Source organism: Microchirus variegatus, assembly GCF_963457635.1.
Source record: "Microchirus variegatus genome assembly, chromosome: 13".
In the NCBI taxonomy this organism is placed as follows: Eukaryota; Metazoa; Chordata; class Actinopteri; order Pleuronectiformes; family Soleidae; genus Microchirus; species Microchirus variegatus.
This window is the reverse complement of record NC_139814.1, coordinates 11,732,293-11,752,284: the sequence shown is the minus strand read 5'-3', so window position 1 is coordinate 11,752,284 and position 19,992 is coordinate 11,732,293. Positions and strand designations below refer to the sequence as shown.

The window sequence follows — 19,992 nt, the reverse complement described above, 5'->3', positions numbered from 1 at the left end:
ATATTACTTTGAGACTATACATCACCATGGTAACCATCCACATTACCCTTCAGCTCTCAGTCTCAAAGAGGTTGGTAAACTCCTGCTCTGGTGAAATGTGCATGGCGACATCTTGTGGTGAATTTGTAGAGTTACACACTGTGTGTCAGCCTCAGAAACAACAACTCAGTGTTTAGAATGTATGGAATTTAAGATGTTCTAATTAATTAATAAATAAGTTTTCATTCATAAACACCTGAAACTAAGAATCTTTGTTCTCCTATATGTTTGTTTGTTTTCTTTTTTTAATTGCACATTGTTCGCAATTTGTATACAGTGCTCAACAAAACTTAGACCTATCGCTCCTTTTTTAATATTTAAAAAAACTTGTTTAAAACTAATCCATTATTTATTTGGCAAATAACAAAATGAAGTCACCCTTTTTATACCCAAATGTAAATCAACATTCAATCATTAAATCCAAGTAGATAACTATAATTTGTCATAATCAATAAATAATAACGTGCTTTGATATTTTGTTCAATAAAACAGTACATTTGAAAATTCATGGATAACAATAATAATGATATTGTATTATTAAAAATATAATTTGGGTTAAAGATTCACCATTACAGAAACATTATTTTGATAATTACCAATGTTAATTTAGGTCAACTGTGTCCAGAGAGTGGGCAAAATGTTCTCTTCCAAGATCACCTGACTTATAAATCCCTGCGAACCAAACAGGTGAGGATGTGGTTTTTACATCCTGGAGGAAACGTTTGCTGACAGAGACGCTCCAGTTTGTCTTTCCCTCTCAGTGACGTCACCTCACACCCTGCTGTGCGCCACCTCATTTAAAGGCATCCGCTGCGGGATGAGGTGTCTGGGTGAGAAATGCAGCCACAGGCTTCTGTCCACGGATCTTCACTGACTCTCCATTTTCCTCTTTTTTTTTGACTCAGATTTACCAGACGATGTTTTTATTTCTTTGCTTTTTAACATTCGCTACATAAAACGTGTCTAGTGTCTATTGACATATCGCCAAACGGAGAATTCACCATATGGTAAACAGAGAGGATTGTGTCACCACAGAGATCAGGTTGTAGATTTTTTTTTTTTATTTGTTGTATTTTAATATGTTCCACGTGACCTTTGGCCTGGACACACCGCGGTTTATCTCGAGATGATGGACGCGATGAGGCAAAGGTCCTTAAAATGGCAGAGATGGATGTGAAATCATCAACGATGGAGTCTTCGTTCCGCACCAGTGTAAGTATCTGTCCACTTCGACGCACGCACACATTAGTATCAGTGAGCCTTTTGCTGCTGTTCTTATACAAACTGCAACCTGTAAAAAAAATACTCGAGCGTAAAAAAGAGGAGGAGGATGGCGCGTGTGCGTGGTTTCACCGTGTAAATGGGCCTGTACACATCCGTGTAGTATTATTCTCTTATAATACTCGCATTTGGATACAAGGTGACGATATAGGTGTAGTTGTGTAACCGATGGAATCACATTTGCTGCTGTATATTCTTGAAAAATCACTCTTTAGATAAGGGGGTGTTTTCATAAAATATAAAATATACAGATTCAGACTGAACTGAATATATTTTTTTGAGCGGAGCTCAGAGGATGATCGTTTCCATGGAGACGGGATGCAGGGCAGTCCTTCCTTAGGCTGCTGCGGATGCAGGAGATGGAAAGTGAGCGGATGCTGTTTGTAGCATCAGCCCGTCAGATGTTGACAAGGTGGAGACGAAATGGCAGAAACGTTCACATTTAGTGGATGTGAAGGTTTGGACTGACAGCCATATTAGCGCTCCTGTACAGTAGTAAAGGGATGCAAGAGGAGGGGGGGATGGAGGATGTGATGCCTGAAACCCCTCCCCTTCTTTCACGCGACATCCCTCTCCCCTCTCGATGCTGTGGACGATGATGCGCACGTAGCCTGCCCTGCTGCCATGGCGCCCAGATTCCAGGTGAAGGTAAGGATGCGCTGTCGCAGCGGGCTGTTTTCACGCCGCCTACAGCGCGCCGGGGCCTCACGCGCGCAGACATGATATGTGCGGCACGCGGCGTGGCACAGATTGCCGGAACAGCGATGTTGCGTGAAATTGCGACAGAGTTAAAATGCATGAGGTTGGAGGGAAAAGACAGGCCGGAGTTGACGAACGTGACATTGGAGAATGACATAGTGAGGCTGAGAGAGAAATGATGATGTCTTAATCCATTATGGGTCTTTTGTTTGGTTCTTCTGGAATCCACATCCAATTTTTGGAAAATGTGCATGTAGATGTATTGATTTTTATACAACAGGCCAGTAAAACCAGGGAGACATTGCTTACTTGCGTGCATAATTTATCCCAGGGTTGTGACCAGGCTCCATCTTACTGTTTGAGAGCTTCTTGTTTTTTTAAAACTAATGTGGAGATTCAGAGATTTGTGTGTTTTATCTCTGCTGGTTGTGCACCACCATGCATAAACAGTGGTTTTACATGTGCTGCTGATGCTGCATCATGTGTGCAATTCACACTCCGCCTGTCTGTGCGGCACACTTGCTGAGTTTGACTTGTCCTGATTTCTGAAGTGAACTCACAGTGTGAGTGGTGTGGACGTGCCGCTGACTGAGTTTGACAGTTTCGCTTCAGGTTGTGAGTCAAGGACGTCCATGAAGCAAAAATAAAGCAGGGCATCCTAATTTTGCATCAACAACAAAAAAAAATAATAATCCCCAATCAAACTTGGCATTGGAAGTCATTTGTGAAGCTGCAGTTATTTAGTGTCTGTGGATGTGAAACAACACCTGTGTCCTTCACTGTCAAATCCATGTCCTTGGGTTTAACAGGGACACACCATCAGCTCCAGAGGTGTGGCCTTTCACTTGGCCATTATAGCAGCAGCAGCAGCACAGACTAGTTTACATGGCGACATCGAACTGAAGATGCTGGTTCAGCAGTGAGGTTTACAGAGACATAAACCCATCAACACACTGTGCACCATGTGTTGAAACAAAGCGATTAAAATGCACACGCTCCGTGTTTGCACAGCACTGCACTGCACATAAAGTCCTGTTCCCCCTAGTGTGCCATGTGACAGTATGTGCCAACATGGACGCCACCAGACGTTATACAGATGCTGCATTAATAAAGTGGAGTATGAAAAGGAGCAATCATAAAGCTGTGGGGCTTGTGCAGTACAACTTTACATCCCCAAGATACTGCGGAGTAAAGCAAATATGTAATAAATACAGAGAAATACAGTGAGCATCCCATAGAGTCATTAACATACAGTACATGTGGTGACTGGTTGAGTAGCGCATGCTCATAAGCAAGGCTGCACTGTACAATAGCTGAATAATGAATGCCTGGCCTTTATCTATATTTTAAAAGAGTGATGTCCAGTGCACACTGTCAGGATATGTGTTATTTTTGCCCTTTTTATGTCTGGCCATAGACATTAATGTTAGACATATTCGGTCAGTTTGCATGCTCTGATCTCGTCATTCTGTTGCACAGTTTCATTTGTATGATGACGATGAAGATGCTTTCCTTTCTAGATTCATGAAATAATTTGTGTTTTCTAAACTTTGGAACACACTACCCTTAGATATCAGTGAAGCCAGCTCACTATATTATTAAAAGAAAACATATCTTTTTACTTTAGCCTTCAACTAGTTCCTTTTTATTCCACCCTGTGTTGTGTTTTATTTGTATTTACTTTTTAAATTGTGTTTTCCTTTTATTGTGAAGCAATTTGAGCTACAATGCTTGTATGAAAGGTGCTATACAAATAAGGTTGAAATGATGGGATTGCACTGAAAAGCTTGAAAATCTGTTTACTTCCCTTAGTCTTTTTTTAGACTTTTCATAGTCTATTTTTTAATCTAATAGTGTATTTGTTATTATTGTATTTAACTAATATGCACTTAAAATGTGAGCTGATCAGTACGGTTTGTGGGTATTTAACATGGCAACTGTATTGATCAATAGTCCGTTGTCCTTGAAACATATAAATGGTTAATCTAAATGGTTTTAACTGGATGTGCATTTCATTTTTTTTTTTACATTTTCACCTCCCACAGTCAAACATGAGGAGCCTGGAGCATGAGCTGCACTGTCCGGTGTGTAAGGACATTGTCAAACAGCCTGTGGTCCTGCCGTGTCAGCACAGCGTCTGCCTCTTGTGCGCCTCTGAGGTCTTAGTGGCAAATGGCTACCCGCCTCCGGAGCTTCCTCCAGAGCCCAACTCCCCGGCCTCCACACCCAACACCCGCTCACCCCGCCAGGCCCGCAGACCTGCACCCAAAGCTGAACAGCGACCCATTGATCGTGTGCTGCGATCGGGTAATCCTAACTCTGTATTTAACATGTGGGGAGGAAATTAATAAAATATGTTTGTTTTTTTTAAAGATTGGACAACTCTCTCTGCCTCTGCTCATAACTTGATGTCCCTCTTGATTTTAGGTCCCCACCCGCCTTCACCATCCATGCCCCGGTCACCGGGATATGGGACGCACCCTGGGCGACGCCGCAAGGAGGGACCACCTCTGGTGATGATGTTCCCCTGTGTCACCTGTGGCCGCGATGTGGAGCTGGGAGAGAAGGGCCTCACTGACTGCCTGCGCAACCTGACTTTGGAACGTATAGTGGAGAGGTAGGTACCACGCACACACCTGCACACACACCTACACACACCTACACACACACTCTTCTGTGCAAGCACAACAATACAACGACAGGCTCAGTTAACTTCACAGTGTACCGGTCTTCAGTATCGATGATGAATGGGACCAGATGCAAATGAATAGATGACTCAGGCCTGAATAGCAGACCGTGAAGAAGGATGATATAACAGTTCTGCTTGTAGTTATTCAGCAGTTTCGGAGGTGCTCAGGAATCCTGCAGAGCATGCACTGCAACGCACTGTAGATAATGTGGCTGACTGTGTGTTTAGGTCTGTGTTCACTGTATCACCTGTTCACACTGTTTCTCTCTGTCACTTTACACACTTTTATAGCTTTACATTTGTCTTTGTTGGCAATTTTACCCATGTCCACTTTTGATTTAGGCTTTAGACTGCAGTTTTTTAATTATTGTACTGTTGTTCAGTACCTTTATGGCTTAAGATTTGTTTTTAGATAATTTAGATATACAGAAATGCAAGGTGGGTGTAGTGGTTAGCACTCTTGCCTTTGCAGCAAGAAGGCCCAGGTTCACGACCCGGTCGGAAAACAAGGGCCTTTCTGCATGGAGTTAGCATGTAGAGCTGAAACAATTAATTTATTACTAAATTAATCGTCAACTATTTTGTTTCTTTGCTCCACATAACAAAGAAATCATTAAAACTGAATCATTTTGATTTGTGGACAAAACTAGACATTCGATAAGATCATCATTTCAAGGTTTGACAAACACTGATCAACGTTTTTTTTTTTAACGTTTTCTGACATTTTATGGACCAAATGATTCATCGAGAAAATTATCAACAGATGAGCTTGTATGTTCTTGCATGTGTACCCGCCTTTCGCCCTATGTCAGCTGAGATTGGCACAGCGACCCTCATGTGGAGGATAAAGCGGTAGAAGACGAATGAATGGATGTTGCAGATTATCTCTTTAATATAAATAACTTTTTTTACTAATACTACTATTCTTCTTCCCTTTGCTTTTCCTTTCCACACCTCCTCCTCCTCCTCCTCCAGGTACAGACACACGGTCAGTCTGGGCAGTGTGGCTGTGATGTGCCAGTTTTGTAAGCCTCCTCATGCTCTGGAGGCGACCAAGGGCTGCGGCGACTGCAGGTCTAACTTTTGTAACGAGTGTTTCAAGCTCTATCATCCATGGGGGACGCCGCGGGCACAACACGAGCACATTCTACCTACTCTCAACTTCAGACCAAAGGTAAGACATTGAGGCTTAGGTTAATTGTAACTAATGACTTAACTATTAGAATTGAATATACTTTTATTTTAAAGATGCATATTTATAGTAGTTAAGAACACAGATTAGAAATACAATCTCTTTATAATCCCCTTTGCCAAAGGCAGGATATACAAATACACACATCCTTATAATTCACTGTTGCACTGCTCTGTTTAAGTAGTATCACCTAGAATCCAGCAGGGGGCAGATGTAAGGTTTCCTAACATCATATCATTGGTGACAGCATCTTAGAGATGCAAGCTTAGAGTCTCCTCTCTCTGCAAATATAGTGTTCTTATCCAAAGATAATAACAATTGGTTAAAATGATGGTGAGCTGTTAAATACTTTAGTCCACATTGATGAATCTCTTCACCCCCGTCAGGTTCTGACTTGTCCGGAGCACGACCAGGAGAAACTGCAGTTCTACTGTAGGTCCTGTCAGCGGCTGCTCTGTCCACTCTGCAAACTGCGCCGCATCCACACAGGACACAAAATACTCCCAGTGGCCCAGGCATACCAAGCTCTGAAGGTACGACTCTGAATCTGACCTGAGAATAATTCTCATCCGATTTAGTCACAACGTTTAAAATTGGACACACAGAATCCTCCCGTGTGAATAATAACATGAATGGTATCAGGGGTCAGTTAAGGCCATAGATTTATGCATTTCTTCTTTGCTATGATAAGTTAATTGAGTAAATGAAAATGGACGTTTCTGCAAAAATGCAGTGCTGAGAAGAAACAGCTTTCAAATATCATGTATTGTACAGTAAAATAAAACATACAGTAAATGGATGAATGCTTGTGTAAGGATGTGTGTTTAACAATTAAGCCGACTTGTGTGTTTTTGTGGTTTGACAGGAGAAGATTACAAAAGAGATGAACTACATTCTGTCCAACCAGGACACAGTTCTGGCTCAGATTACCCAGCTGGAGAGTTCCATCACACAGATCGAGGTGCTTAATACTTAAAGCTGTCATGTTTACACCAGTCATCAGCAGAAGAACACAGAACTACAAAGAGCCCACACTGAAATCCATTCTTAATTTACACTATAAATACCCTAATGTGACACACTTAATCCTGATGTAACTGATTTAATGATTTAATTAGTTGTTGTATGGTTTAATAGTGTATTTTCTGTTAAGCCCTCGCATTGAAAACTCAAAACTAAGTAAATAAGTCTCGTCATTTAGCACTGGATCGACGTCTGAACTCGTCCTAATGTGTTGTTCATCACCAGGTAAACAGTGTGTCTGCCAGAGAGCAGCTGGCTCAGAGCATCAGGGATCTGACGGCAGCTCTGGCCGAGCGCCACTCTTCCCTCACGCAGACTCTGGAGATGGCGCGGCAGAAAAGAGGAGAGGCATTGGCTGCTCAAGTGGCGGAGAGACGGGGCCTGATGGAACACGCCGGGCTGATGTCGTTTACCCAGGAACTACTGAAGGAAACAGACCAGCCTTGTTTTGTGCAGGCAGCTCGCCAGACGCATAACAGGTTTTCCAAAATGTTTATCTTTGGCATTGCTATTTGTGATGATGGAACAGGTGTTAGATTAGATTTGTAAAAAACATTTTCCCCCCCAAGAAGAAAGTGGAAAGAGGATTAGAACGTTAGTGTCATGCAACAAACAGAAGTGAATTGTCTTTTTTAAAAATATAATTTTGTAAAATCAAAAACAACGTTTGCTTTTGATGCGTCTCGTACAAATTGTCATGTTTTTTTTGTTTATGTACGACATAAATGTATGTACTCGGTCAAATCGGTTAAAATCTGCAAAATGGACGCCAAAATTCAAAATGGCCGACTTCCAGTTGAGTTGAGGCCATGGTTTCCAATCAACTTTTTTGTTCATCATGGGCTAAAACAGGGGTGTCAAACTCATTTTCACCGATGGCCACATCAGCATAATGGTTACCCTCAAAGATGTAACTGTCATACAGAATAAATGTAACTAAATGTTACCAAATATAATGTAAACTAAAGGTAACTACTGTAACATATTGCTAAATAACTTTCTGTATTTATTACTTTTTTTATTTATTATTCAAGCTACAGATATAATGAATTATAGATGTAACCTGGTCCACGATGGTGTTTCTTGACAAACTAAGTTTGTCAAGAAGTTTTAAAAGTCTGTATCTGGGACAGGATGCCGTCACTTTGCGGGTAACCCAATCGCCATGCATTATGGGAAATGTAGTTTATGGTCAACGCATGCCTTAAAGCAGCATAGACCTATTTTAAAACAGATATTTAAGACTAATTAATCATTCCCGGGCCACATAAAATGAGGTCGCGGGCCACATCTGGTCCCCGGGCCTTAAGTTTGACACATGTGGGCTAAAACATCTTCCCACTCAATTTTGGCTCTCAGCTTAGGGGGGCGCTATAGAGCCCTCGAGCAACACACCGGTCCGGGCACTATAATATCGCATTTTCGCCAGACCTGACCTCCGTGCAAAGTTCCCCCTCAAAAATTAACACAAAGCCACATAATAATAATAATCTGAAGGGGAAACAATACGTTTCTTGCACAAATTTGTGGCAGGAGCGGTGCTCTGGCTCTAATTATAGTGATATATATTTATCTTAACTTAAGCAAACTAAAGCACGCCAGGCTGTTTTAGTGAATTATTGCACAGATAAAATAATGTTTGTGAGCTTATTTTCAGAAGAGTGGATTGATTCTGTGACACCCCAGAAAATAAGATAGATAAGATCATACTGAGACAGACTTTATTTATTTCAGAAGGATTTCTAGACAAAATATAGACTGATGCCAACCTTATCCCTTAAAAAAAAAAAAAAAAAAAAAGAATCACGCACCCACTCCATCACTCCCTGTATATCAGTGCATGCCATCCTCCCACACAGCCTGATGGAAGCCTCATGTAAACACTCATCCTCCTTTATGCCTTTAACACCGCGTTCCCCTGTTTTCCTCTGCACCAGGTTAAGCAAAGCAATCGAGAACCTCGGGCATTTCACGCTATCGGCCGATCCGTCCTTCCGACACTTCCAGCTGGACGTCTCCAAAGAACTCAAGCTGCTGACAGAATTGAACTTCATCCAGGGTGAGTAAGTGAATGGAGGGAGGGAGAGTGAGGAATTAGGCAGGGGATGGAGATAGTGGAAGGAAACAAGATAAGGTACAGAAGTGAAGAAGCAGACAAGGAGAGAAAGACGGGGCCTTATAATGACTGTCCTATCTCACATATTCTGTGGGACAAATGTGCAATTTCAATGAAATATGGACAGTGAATGTGAGCCAGAGATAAAGGTGAAGGTGTTAGATCAACTATGACACGTTAAAACCTTTCACTAATAGAAAAAAAAACACGTTTTATCACAGCTCCCTTGGCTCCAGTGATCGACACTCAGCGTACTCTGGCCTACGACCAGCTCTTTCTCTGCTGGCGACTTCCACAAGACTCTGCGCCCGCTTGGCACTTCTCTGTGGAGTACCGGCGCCGGGGCGTGGTACCAGGAGGAGCGTCCCGGGGCGGGTTCAGGGGAGGGCTGGCGGCGGCGCGGTGGGGCTGGCAGCGGCTGGACGAAGTGAACGGGACCAGCGCGGTGATCGACAGGTTGGAGATGGACAGCGTGTACGTGCTGCGAGTGCGAGGCTGCAACAAGGCCGGCTACGGGGAGTACAGCGAGGAGGTGTATCTGCACACTCCACCTGCACCAGGTGAGAGAGAAGACACCGCTTTAACAAGATCTTGACTTTGTTGGAGGGTGTTAAAAAAAGGTCAAACTCTGTTAGTTTTCGAAGTTGAAGAGAAGATAATTATATTTTCTATAAAGGGAACTGTGTTATCAAAACAGTTGACATTTAAGTTTCAGCATTGTGGGATTTGGTGGCTCTTTAACAAGTGAGTCGTTCTGTATTTTAGCAGGAGGGAGACGTTTTAAAGGGGACATATTATACCCAATGTCTCCAAGTTAACCTAGTTCCCTGGTGTCCTAATGAACATGTCTGTAACATGCTTTGGTCAAAATACCTTAAGGATGAAGCACCACAGCAGTTCAATCACTCTGCCAAAACAGCCCTGTTCAGAACGCTCTGTTTAGTAGTATCTCTTTAGATCCACCTTAAAAAAAGTAAAACGAAACTTAAGGGACAGGAAATGACATCACCCACAAAGGCTACTGGGAGCTAACAGCAGTTAGCATTTAGAAAAGTGATCATTTGCAGGCTCTATCAGGCACATTGCTGTCATATATAACATGTATCCACTGGACAGATAAATCCTCTGAGGCTGGAAATGTGTGTAGGACTCTGTGCTGCACTGTGGAGCCAAGAATAGAACTTTTCGCGGACTTCCGGTTTTCGGATACTGTTGCCCTCGCCAACACTCTCACGTGTTTTACGGATAAAGCGGAGCTTCGCGGGACAACAATTCCAGGAATTTAGCGCATTGCTACAACCCAATGAGTGCAAGTCAACATTGCATGTCTCATTTCCTGTACTTAGACTGAGGAGGACCACAAAAACACTCTTTTTTCACACGTTGGCGCCTGATAGGGCCTCCAGAGTCCCAAATATAAGGATTTGAATGATTAAAAAGTTGATTTTGCATAATATGTCCCCTTTAATGTCACATCAGGGAAAGTCGCAATTAACACAATTAACTGTGGCTGAATGTCGTAGAGCTACTTAGTCTCAGGAGTGACATTTGAATAAAACTGAGCCAGTAACACTTGCGTGAAAATGGCCTATTGGAATCACAAAGCACCACATTGTCTTCAAGAATTGGGATTTGACATTTTATGGTAAAATGCGTTCATTGTGGATCTACACAACATGCACACAACTTCAGGCACCCAAACAACAACAAGCACATTTTTTAAGCACTGTTATGTCTGAAGATCCTTCGATGAGTCATTTTAGGCTGTTGCTGATTTGAACTGTTTCATTCTCTTCTGCATGAAAACAAGCCTACAGTATTCTGTAAAACAACTATGTGTTACTTTAATAGTTTATCATCTCCAGTCTGCAGCACAGCTCTGTTATACATGTTTCTATGGCCTTCAGTATCTTTCATTAAGATTTAACCAGGAAGTAACCACAGTAACCACTGTGGGGCGCTCTAATGCAGAAAACCACTGGTGAATTCAGTTCTAGTAGATGACTCAGTGTTAAACATAACATTAACATATATATTTATTTATTTTATTTGTCAGGACTGAAGATGGTGCAAACAAGGGTTTCTACTCTGGTTCTTATTATGTTATCGTATTATTCTAATATCCTTGTTTTTAAAATGCCTAGGACAACTACTATGACGCTATATTCACGGCAATAATGGCTGATGAGGCAAAAAACAGATAAACATTTAAGCCAAATCATGTAAATGCAGAGTTAGATAAATCAATCTAATCTAGTAAACTATGCGTTGATTCACATAAATTAAGTATTTGATAATCATTAAAGCAAAGCAAAACGTATGTTTCTAGTTTTTAAAATGTGAGATGTAGTCTCATGGTGAAGTTTGGTTGGGCTCTGTCATATTTTAAGGACCAAATTATTTATCTGCTAATTATTTATCCCATAATAATAATACTAAAAATAAAACAGCCCAATATGAATCACTTTATCTGCAGTCACACTTGAGTATGAGCCAAAAGGTTTGGTTTCAATTCTACATTGTCACAGAAAATATGTGTTTGACATATCTGTGGTAATCTGTGGTAAATTTGATAAATTATACTTGATATGATGTTAAACGTTCTGGATGATTACATTGTGTAGTTTGCTTATCTGTTGTATTCTCCCTTTGTTTGGCTCACTGGCGTTATTGTTTCAAATCCATAATTGTCTAATTACACCAGTTTATTCTCTCCCTCTCTCTTTTTTTTAAGCGGTGTTTATGTAATCATCTCAAACTATTTAAATCACTATAATCCTGTTATTATCTGTATAAAATAAGGCTGGGATTATCCTCTGCCTTGTTTCTTTAAAAAAAAAAAAAACATTTCTATAGTTCTTTTTACCCAAATAGGAAGGGAACTCAATGAAAAAATAATTAATTTCATATCTCATCTATTCAACGCTTCACATCCGTAATTATTTACCACATTGTCACAATAAAAAACATACGTTACTGTGATGACACACGCAATAATTCATGTTCTTTCTTTTCTGCCAATTCCCATCTGCTTTTCAACCGTTTCTCCAGCAGTGCCCACTTTTCAGGTCACCCACACTTCTTCTTATTTTTTTTTCCCCCATTCATTCTTTGTGACTTCATCCATCTCTCGTGTTTTATTTCCATTCCACAGCTTTGTTCTTGTCATCCTCCTCTGTGCCACTTCCACGCTGCCAACCTTCATGCCTCCCGTGGAACGTAAGAAGTGCATTCATATCTCTTGACCATGCTGCCTCCTCTCTCCTTCCTCTCCTTGTGGTCATCCTGTGTGTCCTCTGTTCTTCCACCCCCCCCCCCCGCCCATTTATCGACCTGTTATTCACCCTTGCATCTCCCACTCTATTTCCTATAACAAGATCTGGCTGAGGACTGATGATGAGGTTTGCAGTTTGTTAAGACCTGAGGCTTAACAACATGGATTGGATTCAGATCCAAGGCTAATGGTGGAGTTGAGTGACTGGTGAATTCCTTGTGCCCTTGTGTACTGAAGGCCGTTTTTTTTTTTTTTACTTCCTGCTGTTGTGTATGTTCCCTCTGTAAAATGTACTTCCTCTTCAGGGGGAGCTCCTTTTGTAAAAACCTTTTTTGTATTTAAATCCCTGAGTCATCAATATAGATCCGTGTGCATTTCTCTTCCAGTGTTGGTGGGAGGAAGTGCATGCCTGCGCTCTGTTCCCCTCCTCTTTATCCCTCTATTGATATTTATTCTTCTCATTTCTCTTCTCCTTGCTGCTGCCTGACTATAAATCTGTATCACTGTCCCTATGCTGCCTCCCAAACTCCTCCTAATGCTTCCAGAACCCCTCTATGTCATTTTCGAATAGACCGGTCTTTTTGTCTTCTCTTTAACCTCTTTCGTCGCTTCTCTTTCCATATTTTCACCCTTGCCCTTTCCTCTGCTGTTCTCTGCCTCTCTTCCAGTTCTTAACTTCTATTTGGATTCTCGTTGGGGTCTCCATGCCGACCGGTTGGTGGTCAGTAAAGAGCAGCGCTGCGCTCGCAGCGTCCCTGGTCTCTCTCTGCTGCAAGCCGCTGACCATGCCCTCACTTCCTGTCACCTGACTTCTGACCTCTTGGTCGGAGATGTAGCCATCACACAGGGACGTCACTACTGGGCATGCTCAGTGGAGCCTGGGTCTTACTTAGTGAAGGCAAGTACATTCCACATACACTACTGTTCAAAAGTGTGGGGTCACTTAGAAATGTCCTTATTTTTGAAGCAAGAATATAACATTTAACGAATCAAAAATACACTCTATACATTGTTAATGTGGTAAACGACTATTCTAGCTGCAAACGTCTGGTTTTTAATGGAATATGTACATAGGTGTATAGAGGCCCATTTCCAGCAACCATCTCTCCAGTGTTCTAATGGTACATTGTGTTTGCTAATAGTGTAAGAAGGCTATTGATGATTAGAAAACCCTTGAAAACCCTTGTGCTAATTGCTAATTATGTTAGCACAGCTGAAAACAGCTTTGCTGGTTCTTTCACAAAAGCAAAAAAAAAGTTTATTATTTTTGAATAAAAATCATTATTTCTAATCTTGTCAATGTCTTGACTATATTTTCTATTCATTTTGCAACTTTTTTGAGTGTGACTTTTAATGGAAAACACCAAAGAATTGTATAGGTGACCCCAAACTTTTGAACGGTAGCGTACAATATGTTAGATATGACCATCATGATATTCAGGCCTCCTGGATTTATTCTGATTTTATGGCTGTAGTATTGTCCAAAAATTGTCCAATGAGTTTTCAAAGTTATTTAACCATTTTGGAATTACGTTACTGAGAAGCTGACGTCACAAACGTATGGCGTGCTGGTGATTCTTGTCTGTGATTGTACAGTCATTCTGGAGGAAGTCCTGATATCCCATTGACAAAGCACTATTTCTATGCTTTCTGCTATCCATTCATCTGTCTTCTACACTCTTTGAAATAAAAGTGCTAAGTAGAACCATATAAGGTTCTTCGACTCGTCCACATAGGAGAACCCTTTTGGAGGGTTACACCAAGAACCCTTTTAAAACCCTTTTATTCAGAAAAGGGGCTATAAAGGGTTCTCTGGATCAAAATGGTTCTTACTGGAACTATTAGTATTTTTCAGAAGCAAATGGTTCCAGGTAGAACCTCAGCCCTTGTAGAAGGACACTTTTGGAACCCCTATTTCTAAGAGTGTACCGCTTTATCCTCCAATGAGGGTCGCCAATATCAACTGACGTAGGGCGAAAGGCGGGGTCACATCCTGGACAGATCTCCAGTCCATAGTTCTTGAATTTTCGAGATATCACAAACGATCGAGGAGTTGCGGTAAAGAGAAGTATGCATGCAGAATCCTGTTGGTGCCTCTTCTGAGGCTAACTCTGCTCAATGTCTGATTTTGAAAAATGCCAAGAAATGGGATGAGAGCTGAGTGAGGGAGAGAAAAGAAGTTGAGCGTGTACCGGGACGGTGGTCTGGTAGAGAACTCTGACATCATGAGACAAGCCTCTCAGTGTCACGCACAGTGAAAAGAGGCAAAGTGACAGTTCCGGCGTTTATAAAAGGGGGAGGAGTCAGTGACACAGAGCCTAGCGCTGATTAGGATTGGTGGTTGATATTGAAACTTAGTTTCAAATCACTCAACTGTCTGAGATCTGCTAATAATTCATTACAGACTGATAAAGTTTTTCTGTTTTGAATAGGTGGGAGTTGGATTGGAGTCTAAACTGCAGGAGTGGTTTCATCTGCCACAAGACATGGCCAGTCCACGGTGAGGAACAGTAATGTGATGAACACAGAGAACGTGGTTTGTTATGTCCATGTAAACATGGTCACTACTTCTCTTGCACATGTAAATACTGTACATCAGGTTATTATTGAATACATGAGACAATAACTAATTAGCTACCTGCTGTGAAATATCAGCCTGCAGGGAAATTAGTCCAAAATGAGCTAAAGACATTAAAATACATAAATAAAAGATCATAGAAATCACTCCGTTAATCAATGTAAATTTGACCAAACTGTTTTCTCTGCAGCTACGACCCAGACAGTGGCCATGACAGTGGAGCAGAGGACGCCTTGGACTCCGCTCCTCCCTTCTGCTTCCTCACGATGGGCATGGGCAAAATTTACCTGCCCCAGCCCAGCAACCACCACCACCACCAACACCACCACAGTAACCATGGGAACGGTGGTCGAGACTCCATCATTAACGGCAACACCGCCTCCTCCCCCACAGGCCTCACCTACCCGCTGCCTCCGCGGCTGGGTGTGTGTCTCGACTTTGAGAAGGGCCGCGTCACCTTCTACGACGCCCATTCTTTGCGACCTCTGTGGGAGGGGCATGTAGATTGCTCTGGCCCGGTGTGTCCGGCGTTCTGCTTCATTGGTGGAGGAGCTCTGCAGCTGCAGGAGCTGGTGGCCAATCGCAACGCAGATCAGACTCCGGTCCGGAGGGTGACCATCCAAACCCGCGTGTCTAATTCAAATAACAACTGATGCCTTGATCTGAGGTCATGTGGTCATGTGGAATGTACTTGGTAATTGTAAAAGTATTTACTCAGCTAGAGCGAAAAGTTAAAAACATCTCAGCGATTTTGTTTCCTATTTCATTTCTTATTGAAAGAAAGTGTTTCTATAGCAACAAATATGCAATGTAATTAAGTTTCTTACATTTTTGTTACACGCAGTTTTGCAAGCAGTACAGCTTAAGTAGTGTCTGGTCCATCCGGGCACTTACTTTGTAATTATAACTTTGATGCTTGCACTTAGCGGCTACATTGCATACATTTATAAAGCTTATGTAGACACAGCAGCACCACATAGACTTGTTTTATTTACCCCTAAAGAAGCTTTTATTTCACGTCATGTCCTTAATGCTTCAAGCTTGACTTATCTTGTGATTTAGATCATTTTGTTGAGTTTAAAAAAAAAAAAAAAAGGTCTTGAATATGTTATTAAATCTATAACTTAAATCACATCTCTTTGCTGTCGGTGAAAACTTTATAGTCACTCACACTTTTACGATCCCACTCCCAACCAAAGTTGTATTGTCTTTTTTCCCGGGATGTAAATGTGGTAAATTAGAGGTGGAGAGAAACAATGAGACAATACTGTAATTAGAAGCAATTAAACCTCTGCTGCACAGCTAATCACTAGTTTGCTCCGTTGTGCTGGTGCATCGCTATTTTCAAATACACAAGCCTACACATGTTTGTGTGTGTGTGTGTGTGTGTGTGCGTGCGTGCGTGCGTGCGTGCGTGTGTGTGTGTGTGTGTGTGTGTGGACGGTTCAACTGAACAGCACTGTTTCCTCAGTTGTTTTTTAAAACTTGTCTGATTACAAGTAAATGAGTAGCATCTCTTAAAAAAAATATTAACAGAACAAATCCGTGTAAACTTCACCTGCTGGCAGAATGTTTGCAAAAGAAATTTAAAAAAAATGGATCGAGGAAATACTTAACACTGAATAAATTGTTTAAATCAAAAACAATTTCAACTGTTGTTTTTTGTTCAGTCGGGATTCAGACTTCACAGTCAGGACGAGACATCGCTGGCGTTTCACCACTAGGGAGCAGCAAGACACAGCAGAGGCTGTCCAACCTCATCTGGACAAACTGCATCCACTGTAATGTTCATGTTCATTTGGGAAGATAAATATATTTTTGCACATTTCTTTAAAAAAAAGAGAATAAGCAGATTTTGAAACATGCAAACACAAATCAGAAGCTGGGAAAATGCCATTAACGACCAGATTGCCTCTTGAAACTTGCAGAATTGCTTTTATGGATTTTTTTTCTCCCCCTTAATCCTTTTTTCACGCTGTGTTTTATCACCTGCCTAACAGTGTATTTTCCACATGTTTACACTGAGACTTAGAGAAAATAAAATACAAGTAAATCTATTTCAAACACACACACACACACACACACACACACACACACACACATGCATGTCTGAATTTTCTGAATTTTGCCTGAAAACATTCATTTGGTTACAGTTAATACTATAAATCTTGGCCCTAAACATAACCAGTTCCTCAGAAATGTGGTTCTGCCTCATAAGAACCAGGTTTTGGTCTACATACGGACTACTGGTCCTGACAAGGTAAGTGTTTATGCCACAAAATGTACTATAAAGAGGTATCAAATACAGACACACTGGCCCGTCAGTATCTGTATGAGGCCCAGCAGATGATTGACCAAATCTGACCTTAAATTATTTTGCTTCACAAAAAAGAGCTTTTATTCTGAAAAAATATGAACTTATTCAAATAGATTCTGTTGCTACAATTGACAGTTAACCTAAACTAAATGTTTGCACTGCTGTTGTCATGGAGACAGCCAGGTCTGAGGAGTAAATGTCCGTAAAACACCTGCTTGCATATGTTAGGCTCAAGAAGAAGCAGTAATTGTTAAAAAATTGTAATGACACACAATAAATATTAAAAGTATGAGTACATATCTCACAACATAACAACCTGGTGGTTAAAGACAACATTACCGTTAGCTTACGTGGCTAACGTGGGTTTTTGTTTCTGACTGAAGACGTTTTAATGCACTTTGCCTGATGAAAAAATCATGTTTTGGCTCCAAATTCCACTGCTTATAAAAAAAATTGGCCCTCGGCCACATTGACTTGCTGATCCCTGCCTGAGCCTCTTACCCCGACCTTAACCATCACAACTGAATGCATAACTCTAACCCTAAAGCCAGGTCTTAACCCTCAGAAAGCCTGTCAAAGTTGTGTGGACCAGCCAAAATGTCTTCACTCACTCATCTTCTACCACTTTATCCTCCACACAAGGGGTGCTCGTGCCAATCCCAGCTGACATAGGGTGAAAGTACACCTTGGACAGTTCATCACTGGGCCCAAAATGATGTCCTCACAAGGTCAATATGTCCTCACAAAGATAGGTTAGTCCACACAAACTATAGACACGCACACACATGCATTAGTCAAATAATAACAGACATAAAACACTTTCATTTTCTTCTATATGGCCTGATAAAGTGCCAAGGACTCCACCTATAGGCTGAGTACAATATAACTTATAGAATACAGACCCTTCAAATGTTGAACTTCTTTGGCCTTTCCTGATGGGACATTATACACTCAGGGATTTTAAAACATGATGAAACACCTTGGATTAGAGTGATAGACGATAATGACCATGTGCTTTTGATCAGGACACTCGCACCTCACACACACGTGCAGTTACCCAGCATTCCTCGTGTAAATGTAATGTAAATGTCTGGGAGTTCACCTTTTATGAGCATCAATATGAAAAATCCACATATGTGTTTAATTGGACCCACATTCGCGGAGAAGCTGTATGGAGATTTGCGTTCGCCTCCTCGACCACAGAGGGAAAATAAAAATGCAGGAGAAAAATTATAATAAAGCACACAGCCTTGACACAGGCCAAGGTTCTTTTTTTTTTTAATATACTAATACAGAGATAAAAAAAAAAAAATACAGCGTCCAAGGGGAGGTTTAGCTCTGATCCTTCATGATATAGAGCAAGAAGAATGTAGTGTACAGCATGAACGCACAGCACTCCCTTTATGCTCGCTGCACCTCGCTTCTTTAGTCCAAATCTGTAACAGATTGGGTTTAGTCTGACTGGAGGTATGCAGCCACAACACCACATGTAGGGGTCTGCATAATCCCTCGGCCGAGTCTTAAGCGCACAGCATGGGCACTCTTTTAAAGACCTGGCGGGAATTACCAACACGTAATCTCCGCGATCATCATTTAGTATAGTTCACAGGGAGAGGATTGGTGACAGGAATCATCTGAACTCGTGAAGGATCTGAAGTATATTTTTATATATATATATATATATATATATATATATGTATACAATCTGTGAGACGCAGTGTGTGGTGCCATCTGGCGAACACATAGGACAGAATCTTTTGGGAGACGCTAACCCGACTGTCTTAAACAACATGGAGCTAAACCACATGTTCAGAAGAGCATGATTTGTTTGATAAATGTGTCATTTGGCCTCTGTGGCCTAAAGGTGGATTGTACTGTTTATAAGAAACCTGCTTAATACTAGTGTTTTATGACGTCTGGAGACCAGCGGAGACAACAAATGCTGTAAGATCAGCTGCTACATATATGCTTCATAGCTGTGTTTATTTGACTGGATAGGTAAATGTATTATTAATATTAAAAGATACAATGACAAGATATGACAGGTCTAAATTCGCTGTAATATGTAGCAGGTTATCTGCTGGGAGGATCGAATCAGCGTCACATCAATCGCAGATTTGGCTCACGCTGCTCTTTAAATTCAATAAAACGTCACTGGTATCGTTCTCCCCAATGCAACGTCCGCTGAAACATTTATGCTTTATCTATCTCATCAGTCCATTGAATAACATTAATAATACACAACTTCCTGCTTTTATCGCGCTGATAATCTGAATCGAGGTAGAAGGGGAAGAAAAAGAAAAAAAAAAATCAATCAGCTAAATGTTGGCTAAGAGGATTTAAGGGGCATAGGAAGGCCATCTCCTCTCACTGTAATAAATGAGGGGTGACAGTAATGCGAGACTGAGCCCATATGGCCGCATACAGTAGCCGAGTACATTACTGTTGTGAGAGAAGACACAGGGCTAGTTCAGTTTCCACCCGCATTTCCTATTCTACACTTGGTTCTTCTCTGCCTAATGATGCAGTGACCATTATGCATCGATTGGGTGGTTCACTGCATTAATCACACTGCACACAGTTCACAACTATGATATATTGTCCCCCGTGACAACAAACAGTGCAGTTTGACATTTTTGGAAAATGTGCTTATTTGCTTTGCTTTGCGGCCCGGTCATTAAGTAAAACACTGCAGCCTGCTGCCAAGTATAGATTAGCGCAGCGTAAAAGTCTTAAGACACGGAGAAAAACAGCTGGCCTACATTCTACATTCTCATTTGTATC

At 41.3% G+C, this 19,992-nt stretch overlaps 1 protein-coding gene across 1 annotated transcript; it reads left to right on the top strand.

Moving 5' to 3' along the window:
* Nucleotides 1-1,944: 1,944 nt before the first annotated feature.
* trim46b (tripartite motif containing 46b) lies at nt 1,945-15,544 on the top strand (the record flags this gene model as incomplete). The annotated part of the gene is made up of 12 exons (XM_083899427.1): nt 1,945-1,968; nt 4,065-4,326; nt 4,447-4,636; nt 5,684-5,882; nt 6,287-6,433; nt 6,766-6,861; nt 7,149-7,402; nt 8,861-8,982; nt 9,261-9,599; nt 12,982-13,211; nt 14,746-14,813; nt 15,082-15,544. The coding sequence occupies 12 exons, from the start codon at nt 1,945-1,947 to the stop codon at nt 15,542-15,544; spliced, it is 2,394 nt and encodes a 797-aa protein (XP_083755553.1).
* Nucleotides 15,545-19,992: the final 4,448 nt, after the last annotated feature.